We start from the raw sequence: 20,438 nt of genomic DNA on the forward strand, positions 1-20,438 counted from the left end.
ACTGTGCTCTCTGCTGCCACCTCTGTCCATGTCAGGAACTGTCCAGAGCAGCAGCAGATCCCCATAGAAAACTCTCCTGCTCTCCAGACTGGAAAGAATACACCACTTCCTGCAGGACATATAGCAGCAATTTTTTAATAGTAAACAAACTTCCCCTTTAACATTGGCAGCACTGCACCCATTGGCAGCACTGCACAGCACTCACCGGCCACTTTATTAGGTACACCTGTCCAACTGCACGTTACCACTTAATTTCTAATCAGCCAATCACATGGCGGCAACTCAGTGCATTTAGGCATGTAGACATGGTCAAGACAATCTCCTGCAGTTCAAACCGAGCATCAGTATGGGGAAGAAAGGTGATTTGAGTGCCTTTGAACGTGGCATGGTTGTTGGTGCCAGAAGGGCTGGTCTGAGTATTTCAGAAACTGCTGATCTACTGGGATTTTCACCCACAACCATCTCTAGGGTTTACAGAGAATGGTCCGAAAAAGAAAAAACATTCAGTGAGCGGCAGTTCTGTGGGCGGAAATGCCTTGTTGATGCCAGAAGTCAGAGGAGAATGGGCAGACTGGTTCGAGCTGATAGAAAGGCAACAGTTACTCAAATAGCCAACCGTTACAACCAAGGTAGGCAGAAGAGCATCTCTGAACGCACAGTACGTCGAACTTTGAGGCAGATGGACTACAGCAGCAGAAGACCACACCGGGTGCCACTCCTTTCAGCTAAGAACAGGAAACTGAGGCTACAATTTGCACAAGCTCATCGAAATTGGACAGTAGAAGATTGGAAAAACGTTGCCTGGTCTGATGAGTCTCGATTTCTGCTGCGACATTCGGATGGTAGGGTCAGAATTTGGCGTCAAGAACATGAAAGCATGGATCCATCCTGCCTTGTATCAACGGTTCAGGCTGGTGGTGGTGGTGTCATGGTGTGGGGAATATTTTCTTGGCACTCTTCGGGCCCCTTGGTACCAATTGAGCATCGTTGCAACGCCACAGCATACCTGAGTATTGTTGCTGACCATGTCCATCCCTTTATGACCACAATGTACCCAACATCTGATGGCTACTTTCAGCAGGATAATGCGCCATGTCATAAAGCTAGAATCATCTCAGACTGGTTTCTTGAACATGACAATGAGTTCACTGTACTCAAATGGCCTCCACAGTCACCAGATCTCAATCCAATAGAGCATCTTTGGGATGTGGTGGAACGGGAGATTCGCATCATGGATGTGCAGCCGACAAATCTGCGGCAACTGTGTGATGCCATCATGTCAATATGGACCAAAATCTCTGAGGAAGCTTCCAGCACCTTGTTGTATCTATGCCACCAAGAATTGAGGCAGTTCTGAAGGCAAAAGGGGGTCCAACCCGTTACTAGCATGGTGTACCTAATAAAGTGGCCGGTGAGTGTATATATATATATATATATATATATATATATATATATATATATATATATATATACAGTATATATGAATTTAGATCCAATGTATTTACAAAGAAAATAAAATGCTGTAATCCCTAACAGGTGTGGATTTAATGGATGTGCAAACAGCCAGGATGAGCTGAGCCCTGAGCTCTGTGTGTTCAGCATGTGAACAGTCTGCACAGGAGAGCGAGTGCTGTCAAATTTGGGAATAGTCTTTGAACTTTGCTCAGAGGAACGGGCTGAGTCATGGTGACCCTGGTTTTGATTAGTGACATGCCGGTGGGTGTAGAAGCCTCTCTATGCAGGATTGGTTAGTGAGGAGGAGGAAGTATACAAGGCCTGGGCCTCCCTCCTCCTGACACATCTGGAGGCATCTGAGGATCACACACAATCTGGGGCCGCTCTCCAGTCTCTGCTCACAATGTCTTTCATCCCTGTAGACCCAGACTCTGATTTTCCCATCCAGAATTTGCCGTACGGGATTTTCTCTACAGAAAATGAGGTTGGTACTACTGCTGCTTTACGATAATGCGTGTAGTAGAAATTTGGCTTGGGTATTGCTTTGGACACAGATTAGGCAACAGGTGTCAAACTGCGGCCCTCCAGCTGTTGCAAAACTACCATTACCATCATGCCTGGACGGCCAAAGCTTTGGCTTTCCAGGCATGATGGGAGTTGTAGTTCTGCAATAGCTTGAAGGCCATGAATTTGACACCTCTGCATTAGGGAATTGCAATCTATGCGATTATCTAATGTGTTTTCATACACCAAAGACAACTAGAGGTGGGGAAGTGTATCCATGTAAGGATCACATTACCTGTGCCAGTCAACTGCATGCAGAGGTTTATACAATGTATAGTATGTCTATAGTCTGCAGGGTAGAGACTGTGACTGGATGCTCCTGCTGAAAGATTCTGGTTCTAAGACGTCATTCACACTGGCTTCATATTCCATCCATATAAAATAGGTGCAGAACAAGGCACCAGGGGTATAGCTAAAGCAGGGATGAGGAACCTTCGGCCCTCCAGCTGTTGTGAAACTACAATTCCCATCATGCTCTGACAGCCAAAGCTTTGCTTTGGCTGTCCGGGCATGATGGGAATTGTAGTTTCACAACAGCTGGAGGGCTAAAGGTTCCCCATACGTGAACTAGGGCATGGGTGTCAAACGCTAATCCCTCCATATGTTGCAAAACTACAACTCTCATCATGTCTGGAAAGCTTTAGCTTTGGCTGTCCAGGCATGATGGGAATTGTAGTTTCACAACAGCTGGAGGGCCGAATGTTCCCCATCCTTAAACTAGGGCATGAATGTCAAACTAATGGCCCTCCAGCTGTTGCAAAACTACAATTCTCATCATGGCTGGAGGGCTAAAGCTTTGTCTGTCCAGGCATGATGGTAATGGTAGTTTCGCAACAGCTGGGGGGAGGGGCGCAGATTTAACACCTAAGAACATTTTGCAGACCCCAAACTATGGTCTCCCTAGATCAGGCCCAAGGCACCTAAATCGTAACCCAAATCAGACCAAAAAACAACGGCACTTACCCCTCCTGACATCTCGTCTTCGGGCCTCTAGTCAGTTATAAAAGGATATTTTTCTTAGTTTAAATATTTGGATTTGAAACAAGAAAATCAGTGAGGGTGAAAACCTGTCCACGCTTGTACTGGTGGTCGGGACTTATCTTGTGTCTTATTTGGAGTGAGCGACATTGGGAATTACTTTCATTTTCACTATATTCCTTATTACTGTGAGTGACCACTGGAGGTCACTACAATATCTAAAATGTCAGCAAAAGTAACAAAACACAACATGTAAGCCAATAAATAGTGAATAACATGGATTGTGTTCCACAATGGCTCCTGTGGGACATGGCGGGCAGCAAGGGAACATGCAGGTGATGCATTAAAAACAGAAAAGAGGGGCACGTGTAAGGAGCATTTTTTTATGTAATATAAAGTAATAATCTATAATCTAAAGATATAATGAAAAAAAACTTTTTTTCTATTTTGGCAGCCAAGACACAGGATAGGAGTGGCCATTGGTGACCAAATCCTGGACCTGAGTGTCATCAGGCATTTATTTCATGGTCCTGCCTTGTCGGGTAAACAGGATGTATTTCTTGAGGTACGGTATGTGCCAGCTTATCCTATCCTATTTATTCTGTTCCAGGCGCCTGAGTATTATACAGTGACAGCAAACATCACTGGGTTTCTTGCACCTCCTGACTTGATCCCAATGGGTGTGAAATGTATTGTCTCCTAATGGTAAGAAAGAATGGGGCAAACACAGGGATGTAGTATAGTGCAGCCAGTGGGTAATGAAATACCGGTAGGTTCTCCGCTATTGACAATGCCCATGATAAGGCGATCAACAGGTGAGATCTGAAATGTAATTGATTAATTTCTCTCTAGCGCCACCACACGCCACCATAATATACTGTAAGACAAAAGTTTCAAACTGTGCAATCCTCCTACAGAGTCTAGTCCGCGGCTGTAGTTGCAATGTAAATTTAACAACCCAAATTTTGTATCTATATATTGGACAAAGGCCATTAAAGAGACTGTCAGCAGGTTTATGTTGTCCTATCTCAGGGTAGCATAAACTAGTGACAGAGAAGCTGAACAGAATGATGTATCACTTATATTGTTCTGTGCAGCTGATCCAAAGATAATCTCCTGAATAACATTGACAATGAGTAGTCCTCTCCATTATGTGCATGAGCCCAGTAGTCCCAGATATTTATGAGAAGCAGAAGACTCCGCCCACCAGCTGCTGATTGGCAGTTATCTCTCCATGCTGTGTATAGGTAGTCAACTGTCAAACAGCAGCTGGAGGGCGGGGGGAGGGGTGTGGCAAGAATCCTATTCTTCTGCATATTAGGAGAACGGCTGAACAGAATGATGTAAGTGATACATTGTTCTGTTCATCATTTCTGTCACTAGTTTATGCTGCCCTCATTTAAGGCAACATAAACCTAGTGACATATTCCCTTTAAGGACCCAACCAGGTCAGTGTTTCGTTTTTTATTATAAACAATATTTATGGGGTCCCAGCTAGAGATGAGCGAACTGCTCGGACTTTTGGTCCGAAAGCAGTTTGCTTTCTCGTCATGCCTTTGATCCCGGCCGCATACTTGCGCTCACAGGAATATGCAGCCAGGATATTCCAGGGAATCCCTGTTGAATTCCCTGGAATATCCTGGCTGCATATTCGCGGGAGCGCAAGTATGCGGCCGGGATCAAAGGCATGATGAGAGAGCGCCGATGCCGTCAGACGGTCCGCTCATCTCTAGTCTCACGTTCCTTATCACCTGCACTCCCGATAAGAGAGGGGTTTGTATGTGCTTGATTATGTGCACTACCACCCCATTCAGTTGTATGGGAGTTACAGGCCCCAGAGATCTGGAATCACAACTATCCTGTGGGAAGAATGCATGTGATGTAATGCTCAGTAACTTCTTCCCGACCACAGTAAAACATTTGATACCACGGGTTGGATCAACTATAAACTGTCACTGGCAGAATCCCATCTCTGGTGGCTGAAGTCTATGATGTGAGTGACATCTATAAAAATTGCCCCCTCACCCCTTAATCCCAATCTAATCCTGCTCTCCCGTCATAACATTTGTCACGTGCTTAAGGGAGGCAGAGTAGTGAGACGGAAGGTTACTGTATGGATGATGACAACATCACCTATAGTAAATGTATGTCTAATAAAGAGCCATAGCAGGATGGGAGTATTGTATATGCTGCTCTAAATGCATGTCGTCTCCTCATAGCCAACCCTCAACAGTTTCATGGCCCTGGGGCGCAACGCATGGAGAGAGGCCCGGCAATGTCTGCAACATCTGCTGTCAGCAACAGAACCGGCACTTAGAGACAACAAGGAGCTGCGTGCCAGGTGAGTGGAGCCGTGCCCTGTTTATTCTGGGTGGTTGTATTCTGCTTGTCCTATCAATCACACAGGAGCGCTGTTTACTCAATGTTTGGGGTCATTCACCTCAATTACATATGTGACAGCTCTACCTCACATCTCACAGTCACACCGCTGCCGGTGCGGCTTATACAAGCAGCCATGCCTTCTATCTGCCATTGGAAATTGCTTTACAGATGTAGCAAAATATTTTTTTTCTTATTTAACTGTTCGGGCCTATAATGTTCCTACATGTATCTAACGTATATAAGATGTCTTTAGAAGTTGCATGAAAGTTTAAAGGATTGTGGCATGCTGTGTAACCTGTGTAACATAGTGCTGTGATATATGGTAGTACATTGTGTATTGTGCCGCCATATGGCACAGCACTCTCTGTGCTGCTAACAGCTATGCCACCAACATTAGGCCTTGGGTCATGTGCACACAGATATAACGCTACAGCTTTTTCTAAGATGCAAGCAGCATGGAGAGGCAAAACCTTGAAGCTCCCATTGACTTTAGTGGGAGGTTTAAAGTATAGTTGTGTGGAAAAGAAGCAGCATTTTCTAGACAGTTCCCCATTTAAAGGGGTACTACGGTGAAAATCTTTATCTTTCAAATCAACTGGTTTCAGAAAGTTAAATAGATTTCTCATTTACTTCTGTTTAAAAATCTCATGTTTTCTAGTACTTATCAACTTCTGTATGTCCTGCAGGAAGTGGTATTTTCTTTCCAGTCTGACACAATGCTCTCTGCTGCCACCCCTGTCCGAAACAGGAACTGTCCAGAGCAGAAGGGTTTTCTATGAGGATTTGCTACTGCTCTGGACATTTCCTGTCTCGGACAGAGGTGGCAGCAGAGAGCATTGTGTCACACTGAAAAGAAAACACCACTTCCTGCAAAACATACAGCAGCTGTTAAGTATGGGAAGATTTTAGATTTTTAAGTAATAGTAAATTAAAAATCTATAGAACTTTTTGATACCAGTTGATTTGAAAGAAAAAGATTTTTGCCCTTAGTAAATAAGACCAGGGTTTTTAAAGCTGCCACCATGTGTCTTTTGGTGCAAGAATTGGCACTGTTTCTGTGCCCCAAAAAAACTTGCGGTTTTACCCTAGAGTTTATATGAAGTATATCTATTAAATGTCGTATGTAAAATCATAGATCAATGACAAACTCAGCTGGGACAGCCTATGGGACCCTCTTATGTTTAGAGGGAAGGAGAATGCGCTGATGCCAAACTAGTGAGATGAAGTTAACTTTATACATCTAGTTTATAGTTTTACGACATTGTTTTTTTTACTCTATGTCTCTGGGTGATACGGTCCCATAGACTTACATTATGAGACCATCATGGTCATGTGACACAGAGTTGGGAGAGAATACGCTAAGTGCACACTTCTCCCTTCTTGTTCTAGCGATTAAACACTCAGACCCCGATCGAGCAAGACTTTTACTATGTCTCTATGAATATATCAAGGTTTTTTTTTTGTTATGACAGTGCTTATTTATATCTTTACTGGCATCTGGATTATAGATATTTTTGGTCTATTTATTTGTAATGATTTAGCAAAATTGCGTGAAGGCGCTCATGAGTGTAAAGTGCGGTTTGGCATTTTCACAGTGTACCAGATGTCTATTCGCATAATATACTGGACGTGTATAGGGTATAAACTATAATGTGATTCATTTTTACAATTCAGGTTTGATTTGTCACTGTCAAAAGTGTAAATTGCCCTGAAAGTGAGAGTGAAGGGGAAATTTTAAAAATTAAAAGAAAATCCCAGTGGAGTCCATCTTTATAGAGGCACAATGCTGGACAGAAGGGGGGGTATCCTGTTAATGGTCCACTTTACATAACAATGTCCATTATTTAAAAAAAAAAAAAAAAAACGGGAAAAAAAAACAGGTCAAAAACGCATCCGTTTTTTTTTTTTAGCATACACAAAAACTTGGTCGGCCATTAAACAGATAGCAAAACCACTCTGTGAACCCAGCTTAACTTCTATTTCCAAGGATGACATAGTGATATCCATTAACGGGGAGAAGCTTTACCGAAAATCTGTAAAGAATAATGTTTTAACAAATTGTCAAAACTTTCCATTGTATTTTCCATTATATGTTTTATCTTTTCATCTACGATTCATCAAACCCATTTTGTGTATTTTATTTCAGAGCATTTGTTCCACAGTCAGTGGCGAAGCTTCATCTGCCGGCAAGTATAGGTATGTACTGGTGACCCAGATAGTAGTAGCCTGCATTCAGTCCATCAATTAATGGGCCTGTCGCAGGTATACAATGGTATATGTCAACATATCTTTTGGCTGCTATCTTAACCTATACCAGTGATGTACAGCCCTAATGTCTATACGGGAGCATTTAAACTGCTCTGTGTGAACTTGGTCTATACAGCCCTAGTATGAAGTGAGCCCAAACCACGTTCACACAGAGCTGTTTGGTGCAGTTTGAATTCTGAATTGCACAAAAGTAAATAAAAGGCTTAGGCTCTGTTCACAGATCATTTCTTTAAAGAGAAACAATATGCTGATATGTCCTGATATGATATAGTGCAAGGGGTGCTGATATGATATAGTGCAAGGGGCCCTGAGGATGAAGGTAAGTTTCTTACCTTCATACTCTGTGCCGTTTCTGTTTAATCCATATGTAAATAAGGCGGTTGGTGCACTGGGGGTGGGGCTACCTCCCTCAGTGCACAGATCCACCCTGGCCAGCCCACCCCTTCTATTGTATATTGGTGCGGTGCTCTGCAATGACGTCAAATCTGTACCCATCACTGCAGAGCGCTGGATGAATATTCATTAGAAGGGGTGGGCCGGCCCAGGATGGATCAGTGCACTGAGGGTGGTAGTCCCCCCCCCCCCCATTGCACCAAACTGCCTAATTAGCATAGGGATTAAACTACAAACTACATGTAAGAGACTTACCTTCATCCTCAGAATTATAGGGACATAGTGGCAGGTTATATGCTTCTGTGGCATTTTTTTTTTTTGACTGACATTTTCTGTAATGTTTTTTTGGCAAGACTGGCACTGCAGACTTTACAAGCAAAGTCTAAAAGGTGTACTGCGGTAAAAAAAATGTCATTCCAATCAACTGGTGTCAGAAAGTGCCAGAGATTTGTAATTTACTTCTATTAAAGGGTAACTATCAGCTGATTAGACAAATCAATTCTGCTGATAGCTCCCTTGTGGGCATGGGATGCTGAGGATGAAGGTATGTCACTTACTCATCCGGCCCGCCTCTGGAAGATCGCTGCGCAGGGGTGGGGCTGGGGGCCGGATCGGTGCTTGGGGGCTGGTAGCCACTCCCTCAGTGCTCCTAACAGCTTACCGGGCTTACCGCAAAGCATGAAGATAAAATACATACCTTCATCGTCAGTGCCCTGTGCCCACTAAGGAGCTATCAGCAGGTTAGATTCATCTAACCTGCTGATAGTTCCCCTTTAAAAAATCCCCAGTCTTTCAGTACTTATCAGCTGCTGTATGTCCTGCAGGAAGTGGTGTAATCTTTCCAGTCTGGAGAGCAGGGGAGCTTTTCTATGAGGATTTGCTACTGCTCGGCACAGTTCCTGGCACGGACAGAGGTGGCAGCGGAAAGCACTGTGTCAGACTGGAAAGAATACACCACTTTCTGCAAGACATACAGCAGCTGATAAGTACTGGAAGATTTTTTTAATAGAAGTAAATTACAAATCTTTCTGACACCAGTTGGTTTGAAAGAAATTATTTTCCGCTGGAGTACCCCTTTAAATGATACTGTTATCATCTTGACACTTATGTATGGATTTGCTCAATGGGTAGAGGGTAGAGATTAACGAACTTGCTGAACCTTCAGATTCGTCCAAACCTGAACGCTTGGCATTTTACTCCGGCTGCCTGGAGAATGTTGATGCAGCCCTAGGACTACCAAGACAACATGGATGCGGCCATAGGCTATGTTCACACGGCCGTACTTTGTACGGGTGAACAATGCCTATTGTTCTATGGGATCCCGGCCGTTGCGTATACACATCATATGCGCTCCGGCCGGGATCCTGCACGGGGGCCGCAAATAACTGACATGTCATTGAATTGCGGCCGTAGGAAACCCTGTCAGTTCACACAGTGAAGCGAGCGGCTCCGGCTCACTGTGTGCTAAGGGAGGTTCTGATGCGGGCGCACGCTGATGTGCTCGCATCAGAACCCTGCGGCCGAAAGATCATCCGGACAGTACTTAAGTACCCGCCGGGATGATCCGGGCAGAGACCAGCCGGGTCACGGAACGGCCGATCTCTATACTTGGTGGGAACATAGCCATAGGCTGTATCCATGTTTTCCAGGATTCCTTAGGGCTGCTTCCAACTCCTCCAGCAACCGGGAGTCAAATGCCAAGCGTTCTGGTATGGACGAGCCTGAAGGTTCAGCAAGTTCGCTCATCACTAGTAGAGGGGAATATACTGCTGCCAGACCCCTTCTGTATGAACAAAGGATTGGGCATATTGAAAATCCAACACCTGCTATTAGGAAAGATTAGGGAGACCTCAATACATATTAGATATCAACCAATCTTCCTAAAAGTATTGGGTATGGATGAGTTCTATATGGGCCCTATTACACTGCTCTGTGTGAGCCTATAGAAGGAATTCCCCTGCATAGTGAGATGGCTCTATTATCCTTATTACCATGCGGCTCTTATCTATGCTCAGCATTTTATTATTTGTAATGTACAGCAGAGCGCAGAATACAGTATAGAATCCGCAATATAAGATGAGGACATCTGTACTTCTCAGCGTTACCTAATGGCCATGTTTATCAGAAAATATTTGCTCGGTTAAATAAGTCGCTGAAATGTTTTTTCTGCACTTTATAATTTCTTTACCGCCATATCTCAAAGAGGCAGGAACGGCCAACTCAACTCCTCAGCTATTTCATTTGCAGCGTTAACACGGATTTGATGTTTGCCTTGCAGGGGATTACACCGACTTCTATTCCTCCAGGGATCACGCTACAAACGTGGGGATTATGTTTAGAGGGAAAGAGAATGCGCTGATGCCGAACTGGTGAGATGAAGTTAACCTTATGTGTCTAGTAGTTCTTAGTTTTACTGGGGGGCTGGGAGCCAGTCTGGGGTCACACCGGATTATAACATGCAACTGGTCTGGAAGTGACAATATGTCAATGGGAAACAATAAATCATGGAAGACTTCATTGGACGAGTGAGTTTACTTTGAAGAGTATATTCACACATGCTGTGATCAAGGCCAAACGCTGGCCAAAACATGTCAAGCGAACAGGAGAGATGGCACTCTGTTTGTACTATCTTTTATAGATTTATACAGAATAAAACTTTGAATTTTAATTAAATGATTGCTGGATTGCTCTTTTTCATATATATACGCAGCTTTCTTGAAGAAATTTCTTTAGGTGTCCCATTCACATGAGTAGGGCTTGCATAGGTCTATTCACATGCTGCAGAAATAACCTCTCTCAAACATGACCTTGATTTTGAGTCCCATGAATCTCTACAGTAAGGGCCTTATTACACGGAGCGATAATTAACTCACCTTACCACCTTACTGGTGTCCTCAGGTTTTCCTTAGTGTCCTTGGGGGCCTTCCCCAGTGTCTGCGGTGAACTGACAGGCTGCAGCCGCTCAGCAAATCATTGGCCGAGACAGGCCACGGCCAGCGAGTGGACGGTCGATGTAGAGACCGGAACAGAAGGCAGAGCTGCAGACATCAGGGAAGGCCTCTGATGACACCGGGAAGCACTAATAATACTTTATTATTTTACACTAAAGACAAGGGCTACACCGACATCGCCAACGATGTTCGTGCAGGCCTTGCTGCCCGATAGTCAGCCTGTGCTTAGTAAACGAGCGCCAATCTAACAGATCGGCGCTCGTTAACAGTTTATGATCGGCCCGTCTAATAGAACCGTAATACTGCTAGGTGTAAATCTACCCTTATAAAAAAAATCAAGAGTTCTCAGTGGTAATGGCTAACTATAAAATGGTAAAACACACGTACACAAAATACACACAAAATGTAGTGGCATTCTATTCTACAGCACTGTGCAATGTCTCACTACTAATAACTGCCCCCATCCCTGGTAATATAGTGATCAAGTCAATGCAACTTCATATGTCATATTCTTATAAACTTCTAAACAATAAAAACAGAGATAAAAAGCTTTGGCCTCCTTATTTGACTGCAGGTTTCCAGATTGAGGCCTTCTAATAATAAAGCCTCTAATTCTATTTTCATAGGTTACATCTCCCGGTTGGTTATCATGGACGGGCGTCTTCTGTTGTAATTTCTGGTACTCCGGTTAAAAGACCAAAGGGACAAATAAGACCAAGTGATGGTAGGTTATTTATGATGTTCTACATCGGTGAATATACTGGTGCCTTAGAGGCAAGTTTCCTCACTGCTATTGGGCTGCTATTGGCCTTATGGATAGACCAGAAGCCTCTCTGTAAAAATATTAGTTGGGGGGTATATGTGTATACTGTGACACCATATGCTCCATGCACATTACCCTTGAAAATCCAGAAGTCAGGCTTTGGTTGTGTGTGGTGTTACAGTTCAGATTCACTCCAATGGAACTGAGCTGCAAAACCCAACCTGCAGATAGGAGAACCAAAAAGAATGTGCAGTCAGTCCCGGCCAGTGATTGGCTGAGCGGCTTGTCAGCTGACACAGGCCGCCCTGAAGCTGGAGGAGCGCACGGGACCCGGGAGAAGCAGGAGAAGAGGAGCCCTGCACCATGAATAGGTATGTATACTAGTTAAGCAAGAGCTGCAAGGACATTGGTAACGATGTCCTTGCAGCCCTTGTTTAACGATAATCGGGGCCGTGGTATAGGCCCAGTAAACGCTTGTTTATCGGGCCCCATCGGCCCGTGGAATACCACCCTAAACCATACCAAGCAGGTTGTTAGCATCTCATCAACAATATGATGTATTGTACATTACAACTACTTTTTATATAATTATGTATACAGAGGACCAGTCATTGGCATTTACCATTGCAGCAGAACGTTATAGCTGTAACCTAGAAACTTCATTGATTATTCTATTCTTCTGCTAAATGTCATAGGTTATTTTAATGCTAATGTGAACTGAGCACAATTATATGGCATTTTGCAATCTAATATAATTGCTGATATAATAGCTTTTGTTGTTTGGCTTAATGAAAAGCATGTAGGTCCTACAGAAGCTAAAGAAGTCACCTTTGTCTTCTCTTTATTGGAGTGCAGGGGTGCACAACTTTTTTTTTCCATCTGAGGACCACATAGTCAGACTGTTATAAAAAAAACAAACATATATCGGTATTCCTATCTGAGACTTTTATGGAATTTGACAATGTATGCCATGTTTGATAAGTGAGGTTTTACTTCTTGTAGCTATTGAAAGTTATGAAAATAGGAGTGCTGATAGCATGGCTGTGGCTAAGGCTGCACAGTATCACAGGCTGCAGGTAGCTTCGGAGCAGCTGGTTGTGCCCCATTGTTTTAATGAATCTATTGGAAGGAGAGATAGTGGGTGCAAAAATAAATCTTTGGAGGAACAAGAAGTCACCAAAGATCCCTTTTGGCCAGTGTGCAGCATTGGGAGGACTTTGGTGCCCTAATTTGAGTATGACAAAGGAAATCTAATGACCCGACCAGAAGATTGGGGGCTGCTCAGTGGTGCACCTACTATCTCTTTATTGTAGTGATACAACATTAAAAAATTCACATTTTTAGCTGGGTTCACACTATGTATATTTCAGTCAGTATTGTGGTCCTCATATTGCAACCAAAACCAGGAGTGGATTGAAAACACATAAAGGCTCTGTTCACACAATGTTGAAATTGAGTGGATGGCCGCCAATTAATGGCAAATATTTGCTGGTATTTTAAAACAACGGCTGTTGTATTGAAATAATGGCCGTTATTTACCGTTATATGGCGGCCATCCACTCAATTTCAACATTGTGTGAACAGATCCTTTCTGTGTTTTTAATCCACTCCTGGTTTTGGTTGCAATATGAGGACCACAATACTGACTGAAATATACGTAGTGTGAACCCAAATGTTTTTTGTTGTTTGAAACGAAGGCAGTTTTCACATATCCCGTCAGGGAATGTTTTAAGTGGGGAAGGCGGTCACCCTTTCAGGACCCTCATCTATTAGATAGAACATAGAAGGGCTAAAAAAAGCATCCCTGGCTCTGGAAGATTTGATAGATAGATAGATAGATAGATAGATAGATAGATAGATAGATAGATAGATAGATAGATAGATAGATAGATAGATACTGTTTATTTTGATTTGGGCCGGAAGCTTTACAATAATTTTCTCTTTTTTTCTTATTCTAGATAAACCACCAATTTTTGATGCCAGCAAACTCCTGGACATTGAGCTAGAAATGGTAAGGCCTTTTCTTCATATTATAGGCAACAAGTGTTTATCTGACACCTATTGTGTATGTATCACTACTACAGATTCTGGAGTATTAGCATAAAGGGAGAGAAGTCAAGACTCTCCAGTTCATAAAATAATGTGTCCTTTATTTCATCACCTGAAAAAACACATTTCGGATCGACTGGTCCTTAGTCATGTGCTTGCTTTATATGTGGTTCAGTGTTAACCAGCCTGAGGAAACTGTAGAAAAATCTTTTGGAAACACCTTTTGGATTCAGAATAGCTTACCAAGGCACAAAACAGAAGTGCCATACAAAACCATAATTAAGGACCAGTCGGTTTGAAACGTGTTGGTTTTCCATGTGATAAAATAAAGATATATATAGAAGCACTTATACAGCAATTCCCCAATACCTTGTAATTATCGGTTTAGCTTATGTAGTCATTTACTTGCATCATTTGTACATTTGGTCCCCAATGTCTGCCACTATGTCAACCTTCCTTTTTGAAGGGATTATTTGGCTTGAAATGAAGGGCTGGCCATATAATGCATTGGCTGCCAGATTCCCCAGTGCAGTAGCTGCTCATTGTATCAGACCTCTGCAATGGCTGTGAGCCTGGTCTCAAATATTAACAGAGTATCTGAAAGCGGTTGTCGTGAACAGTCATTCCCTTTAAAATTCATACAATAGAAACCACAAAAAGTTTTAAGCTCTAGCGAAAAGAAAAAAAAGTGTGTTTTTTTTAAACCAGAAATAATCATGAGCAATTTTCATGTTCTCTCTCTTCCAGGCTTTCTTTGTGGGCCCCGGAAATGATTTAGGAAAACCAATTCCTATTGATAAAGCTGATGAGCACATCTTTGGCATGGTGCTGATGAATGATTGGAGCGGTAAGTAGGAATCTCGGGGGATATGTTTATTACAGAGATGCTTAATCAGAGAGAAGATGGAGGATGATGAGAGCGATCACAAGTGTTTGTTTCAGAACTAAACTTTTCTTTGGCAACTTCTGCCTCTAGGTGGCTGCAGACAAGGAGTCTTACTTATATCACAGAGTGTTATAAGGCTACAAGTCCTGATCCAACCACAGATCTGCAGATCCAAATTGAATGCTATCAGTCTGGGTCATTAGTAGAGATGAGCACAACTCAAGCATGCTGGTGTCCATCCGAACCCAAGCGTGTAGCATTTGATTTCTGAGGGCTGAAGAAGTATAATGAAGCTCTAGGAAGTCCTGGAAAACATGGATGCGGCCTATGGCTGTATCCATTTTTTTCCAGGCAGCATTAGGGTTGTATCCAACTTCTGTGGCCACCGCTAATCAAATGCTACGCGCTCGGGTTCGGATGGACACCAGCATGCTTGAGTTACATAGAAACATATAAGATTGTCGGCAGAAAAAGACCACTGGGTCCATCTAGTCTGCCCTATTAGTATTTCCCTTCTTGTTATCTTAGGAAATATATATGTTTATCCCAGGAAGGTTTAAATTTTGTTATTGTAGATTTACCAACCACATCTGCTGGAAGTTGTTCCAAGCAGCTACTACTGTTTCAGTAAAGTAATATTGTCTCACTTACTTCTGATCTTTTCCCTAGCTAACCTCCAACCTCCTCTTGTTCTTGAGTTCATTTTTTTTTACTAAAAACACTTCCCTCCTGAACCTTATTTAGTCCTTTAACATACTTAAAGGATTCGATCATGTCCCCCCTTTCCCTTCTTTCCTCCAGTTGGACCAGTGTAGCCACAATATGGCTCATGTGAAAGCAGCATAAGGCCAGTTTCACATAAATGCCAGTTTGGGTCATACCGAAGTTTATGGTGCACACTAGGGATGGTCCGAACCGAGTTCGGTTCGGGTTCGTACGAACCCAAACCCTCGGTAATGATTCCCGCTGTCTGCCCGCTCCGTGGAGCGGGCGGATCCAGTGGGAGGACCGCCTGGAAAACTGGGATACAGCCACAGCCATAGGCTGTATCCCAGTTTTCCAGGCGTTACTCCCGCTGTATCCGCCCGCTTCACGGAGCGGGCAGACAGCGGGAATCTGCTGCTGAGCGTTCGGGTTCATACGAACCCGCACCTCGGCAGGTTCGGACCATCCCTAGTGCACACCTGATATCTCACAGGATCAGATACTGATCAGAAATGACAATTATCTGCAGATTTATCCTCTACATCGGTGTTCCCTCAAGCTGTTGGAATACTTCAACTCCCAGCATGCCTTCACAGCCTACGGCTATAGTGGCATGCTGGGAGTTGTATTTCTTTAACTGTGGTGATTGTCATGATAGTTCTGCAACTATTTTACCTACAACTTGTGGTTCTATTTTTCCCCCATCAGGTTTCCATTAAAGTCTTAGTATTTAATATTCTTCAACGCACCCAACAATGTTGTGTGAGATTTTTTACATCAGGTTGAACAATGGGAAGCTTATTATGCTGAGGTCTGTGTACTTGTTATCAATAGTAAGCACTAGATTTAAACATTTAGCATTCATTCACATGATATATATGATCTACAATTAGGCCAGTTTCGCAAATACAGTATTGCAGCTGATTTTGCGCTCCGAGTTCCACAGCTAAATCTGCTGCGATACTCTTTCTTGTCATTTTCTATGGTTTTATGTAGAATTGGTGGAGCGGGACATTAGGAAGCTGGGACTCCAAGAAGCAAGCAGGAGCCAGGCCAGGTAATGTATTAGCTTGGTAGCGGTGGGTGAAGGGGCTTTTCATTCTGTGGCGACTATGTAAAGCCATAGATAATGACAAGAAGGAGTATCGAAGCGGCTTTCTCTGCTGGACTGGTAGAGGGAAATCAGCTGCAATACTGTATGTGTGAAACTGGCCTTATATTGACTTTGGCTAAATATGATACAATTAGTTTTTTTGATTAGTGACGATACCTCATTCTTACCAATAGGTGGTGCTGTGTGACTTCTTTATATACTGCAGCTAATCATGGAAAACAAGTGCAAATGAAAACAGCGCTGCACACTTTTGCTTACATTGTAATGACTAGGGATGAGCGAACTGAACCGTAACGAACCAGATTCGTTACAAACTTTACAAAAATTTTGGTTCGTCACCGAACCGAACTTTGAGAAAGTTCGGAACGAATCTAGTTAAAATAAGAACAACAACAAATAAAATCACAGAATAGACCAGGATACAAGGGATTATTACTCCTGGTTTTCTGAGAATATCAAGATGTGTGACGTCACCCCTGTTAGGGTGAGACTTTAAATTAGTCTCCTCAGATATACCTGGGTGCTGCCTAATCAAAAATGTAATGTGACAGCTGTCTGTGAGTATCAACCAAGACACAGAAGCAACTTCAGTGTTTAAGCTGATCTACTTTATTAAGTGAAAATCTCAGTTTATATCTTTACAATAAAGCTTAAAAAAATAATAGGCGCAACCAAAAAAAAAAAAACTGTCCAAAAAAGTCCCATCACTGTCCCCGAGTCCTGAGTCATGAGTCATACACCTTGTATGGCACATGTGATAAACCTCATAGTGCACAGGTTTCTTCGAACATGTCCTGCCAATTGTTGATCCCTTTTGAGGACGCGACTCTGTTTGTGAGCAGGCATGGCTATGGGATCAACAACATCATCCCACTCGTCCGTGTTCTGGAAAGTGCGCTGAACAACATCATCAGCGAGGATTCCCAGGTCACCACTCCAAGGCTGTCAGACTCCCACTATTGTAGCTGCAATTATTCAGCCGTTATAGCAAAGTTTTGTTTTAGTTTGGTTCGTACGAATCCGAACTTCACAAAAGTTCGCCGGATCGAACCGAACCGAACTTTTCAAAAGTTCGCTCATCCCTATTAATGACTGATCTTTAAAACCCATCTATCTGTGATAATATTAGAAAATCATAAGCTGTTTCTTAGTAAATTACTGTTATTTCTGCAAGTAGCAGCAATATTATGGTGAGCTGCCTATAAAGTAGTATCTGAGAAGAAAGGCCGTTGTAGTGGCAAAGATCAGATATTGATGGCCTATGATGCACCATATTGGAAAATGTATTAGGACCCCTACACATTACTGCTACAGGAGCTTTTAGGACATCAGATTCTACATTTCTAGGCATGAGGCCATGTTCACATACAGTATTTTGGTGGTTTAGTTATCCTTTTTTGGGGCTTTTTTTTTTGTAGGTATACTGTAGTTTGTTAATATAGAGTTGGTCCCCCCACACCCCCTTTCCAGTTATAGCAGCTTTATAGTTCATTAAAATGTTCCAAGACATTCCCACAGGGTGGAAAGCATATAGTTATCCAACATGTCTTGGTATGCTGAAGCATTAAATGGGCACTGTCAGGAAAAAAAAAACACTTGATATGTCTTAGATATGTTAGTTGGGGACATGTCAAACGAGTATTATCCCACCTCCACCAGACTTTACGGCCAGATAATAAGATGCCACATGAGGTTCGTTCTCTTCAGTTATTGAGTCACTAGAGCGCTGGAGACTTTTATGCCCTTGGTGACTCTGCTCTGTAACATTACAGGTCATGGTGGAGTCACCATGGTTCTGAAATGCTTCCACTTACCAATAATACCACTCATTGTGGAATCCTATTACATTACCAGGCACAAGACCAGTGTTTCTAAGAACAATTGTTAGTAAAGGCAGACTGCGTTGGTTGGGGTTTGAGTCTCTACACCTGTGGCGATAGGATTGAACGAAACATCTGAAAATACACTTCATATGTTATCAATGCTTGTATTAAGACAATCCCATTAAAACCAATACTTAAACATTATAGGGGAGATTTATCAAACGTGGTGTAAAGTGAAACTGGCTCAGTTGCCCCTAGCAACCAATCAGATTCCACCTTTTATTTTTCAAAGAGTCTGTAAGGAATGAAAGGTGGAATCCGATTGGTTGCTAGGGGCAACTGAGCCAATTTGATATATCTCCCCCCTATGTATGTAAAGTAGAGATACGCACAATTTGATCATGCCTAAGTCTGTCCGAACCCGTAAGTCTCTGAATTTACCAGTGGCTGGAGAAGTTGGATGCAACCCTATGGCCTATTGGTGATTTCATATTTTGTAGGATTCCCTAGGGCTGCAACCAACTTCTTCAGGCACCAGTAATTGAATGCAAAGACTTCCAGGTTTGGACGGCCTTGAACATTCTCGTGTTATGCTCATCTCTATTATGTCCACAGGATATAAATCAGCCCTAAATCTTATTGCACTGACTAACCAGTTGCTTTTTGTCCCTCTCCATATGATTAGCCCGAGACATCCAGAAATGGGAATATGTTCCTCTTGGTCCTTTCTTGAGCAAAAACTTTTCAACCACTATCTCACCATGGGTGGTGCCTATGGATGCCCTTATGCCTTTTGTACTGCCAAATCCAGTGCAGGTGAGTAGCTGATATCCATGTGAATGATATCTGTAACTCTTTTTAGTGACCTATAAACATGTATAGAAGTCGCCCAAACAACACGCTTTCTTCTATGAGCTCTGTGAGTCAGGATGTCGCCCGCTTCCCGTTGCTCTTCATCCATTGATTTGTGTCTATCATCTATTTGCAGGATCCGGCACCGCTGCCATATCTCCGGGATAGGAGTAATTACACATTCAATATTAACTTGTCTGTCTGCCTGCAAGGTAAATTGCATTTTACTAATGATTCTGCATTATTGATCCACGTGGGTGTTGAGAAACAGATGGAGGTTTATTCTGAGGTGTCTACATCTGTAGTTATACGTTCTTTCTTTGCCTATCATCTGCATGTATAGAGCTTAAAAGTGTTGACATCCAAGGTGGGCAGGCAGCACTCTTCATGTGTATGTAGTTTACTGATTTAGTCATATAGATCCAGAAAAATCTGAACTCAAATGTGAGTTTTTCTAAAGCCTCTCAAAATGTATTGATCCATATCGGGGAAAAAAAGTCTGTGAAAGTGATATAGGTGATGAGAAATTTTGGCAAGTAGTGCGTGTCAGTAACGTAGTGAATGTAATGCATGCCAGCACTACACAGCAATGCATATAATATAACCTTTTCCCTCTTTGTTCCCCTGTGAAAAGAGAAGGGAGGTGATGATGTCACAGTAGTTGAGCAGGGACAGCCTCTTTTTTTCAGCAGCCGTATTTCAGGTTGCTCTTACCAGTAGTATTCCTGCTGGAGCTCCCCCTGGCGGCCATCACTGGGAAATATAAAAAAAAAATAGATCATGATTATTATTATTTACTAGAAAATGTACCCGGTGCTGCCCGGGTATAAAGTGTCAGTGTGTTAATTAGATTTGTTCTAAGGTGCCCAGGAGGCCAAGCTAAAGGTATTGTTTCATCTGAGTTAATCAGTGGAATTAGTGTATACCTGTAGTGCATAGTTGGAGGGGTTCTGTATACCCACAATGTATAGTTTTTAGGGGTCTCGCATATCTGTAGTGCATAATTGGGGGGGCTGTATACCTATAGTGTATAGTTGGGGGGGCCTGTATACCTGTAGTGTGTATTTGGGGGGGCTGTATACCTGTAGTGTATAGTTGAGGGAGGTCCTGTATACCTGCAGTGTACAGTTGGTGAAGATCCTGTATACCTGTACTGTATAGTTCGGGAGTCCTGTATACCTGTAGTATATAGTTGGTGCTGTATACCTGTAATGTATAGCTGGTGGAGGTCTTGTATACCTGTAGTTAATAGTTT

General features: G+C 42.8%; 1 protein-coding gene across 1 annotated transcript in view; it reads left to right on the forward strand.

Moving 5' to 3' along the window:
- Positions 1-1,780: 1,780 nt before the first annotated feature.
- FAH (fumarylacetoacetate hydrolase) overlaps positions 1,781-20,438 on the forward strand; it is a 30,029-nt gene continuing 11,371 nt past the window's right edge. The window contains exons 1-10 of the mRNA XM_069986739.1: positions 1,781-1,939; positions 3,452-3,562; positions 5,217-5,338; positions 7,526-7,575; positions 10,319-10,409; positions 11,618-11,715; positions 13,713-13,765; positions 14,551-14,650; positions 19,017-19,147; positions 19,320-19,395. Coding sequence (XP_069842840.1) covers positions 1,859-1,939; positions 3,452-3,562; positions 5,217-5,338; positions 7,526-7,575; positions 10,319-10,409; positions 11,618-11,715; positions 13,713-13,765; positions 14,551-14,650; positions 19,017-19,147; positions 19,320-19,395 — 913 coding nt within the window. The 5' untranslated portion in view covers positions 1,781-1,858. The remainder of the gene's footprint in view (positions 1,940-3,451; positions 3,563-5,216; positions 5,339-7,525; positions 7,576-10,318; positions 10,410-11,617; positions 11,716-13,712; positions 13,766-14,550; positions 14,651-19,016; positions 19,148-19,319; positions 19,396-20,438) is intronic.

Source organism: Dendropsophus ebraccatus, chromosome 1, assembly GCF_027789765.1.
Source record: "Dendropsophus ebraccatus isolate aDenEbr1 chromosome 1, aDenEbr1.pat, whole genome shotgun sequence".
Lineage (NCBI taxonomy): Eukaryota > Metazoa > Chordata > Amphibia > Anura > Hylidae > Dendropsophus > Dendropsophus ebraccatus.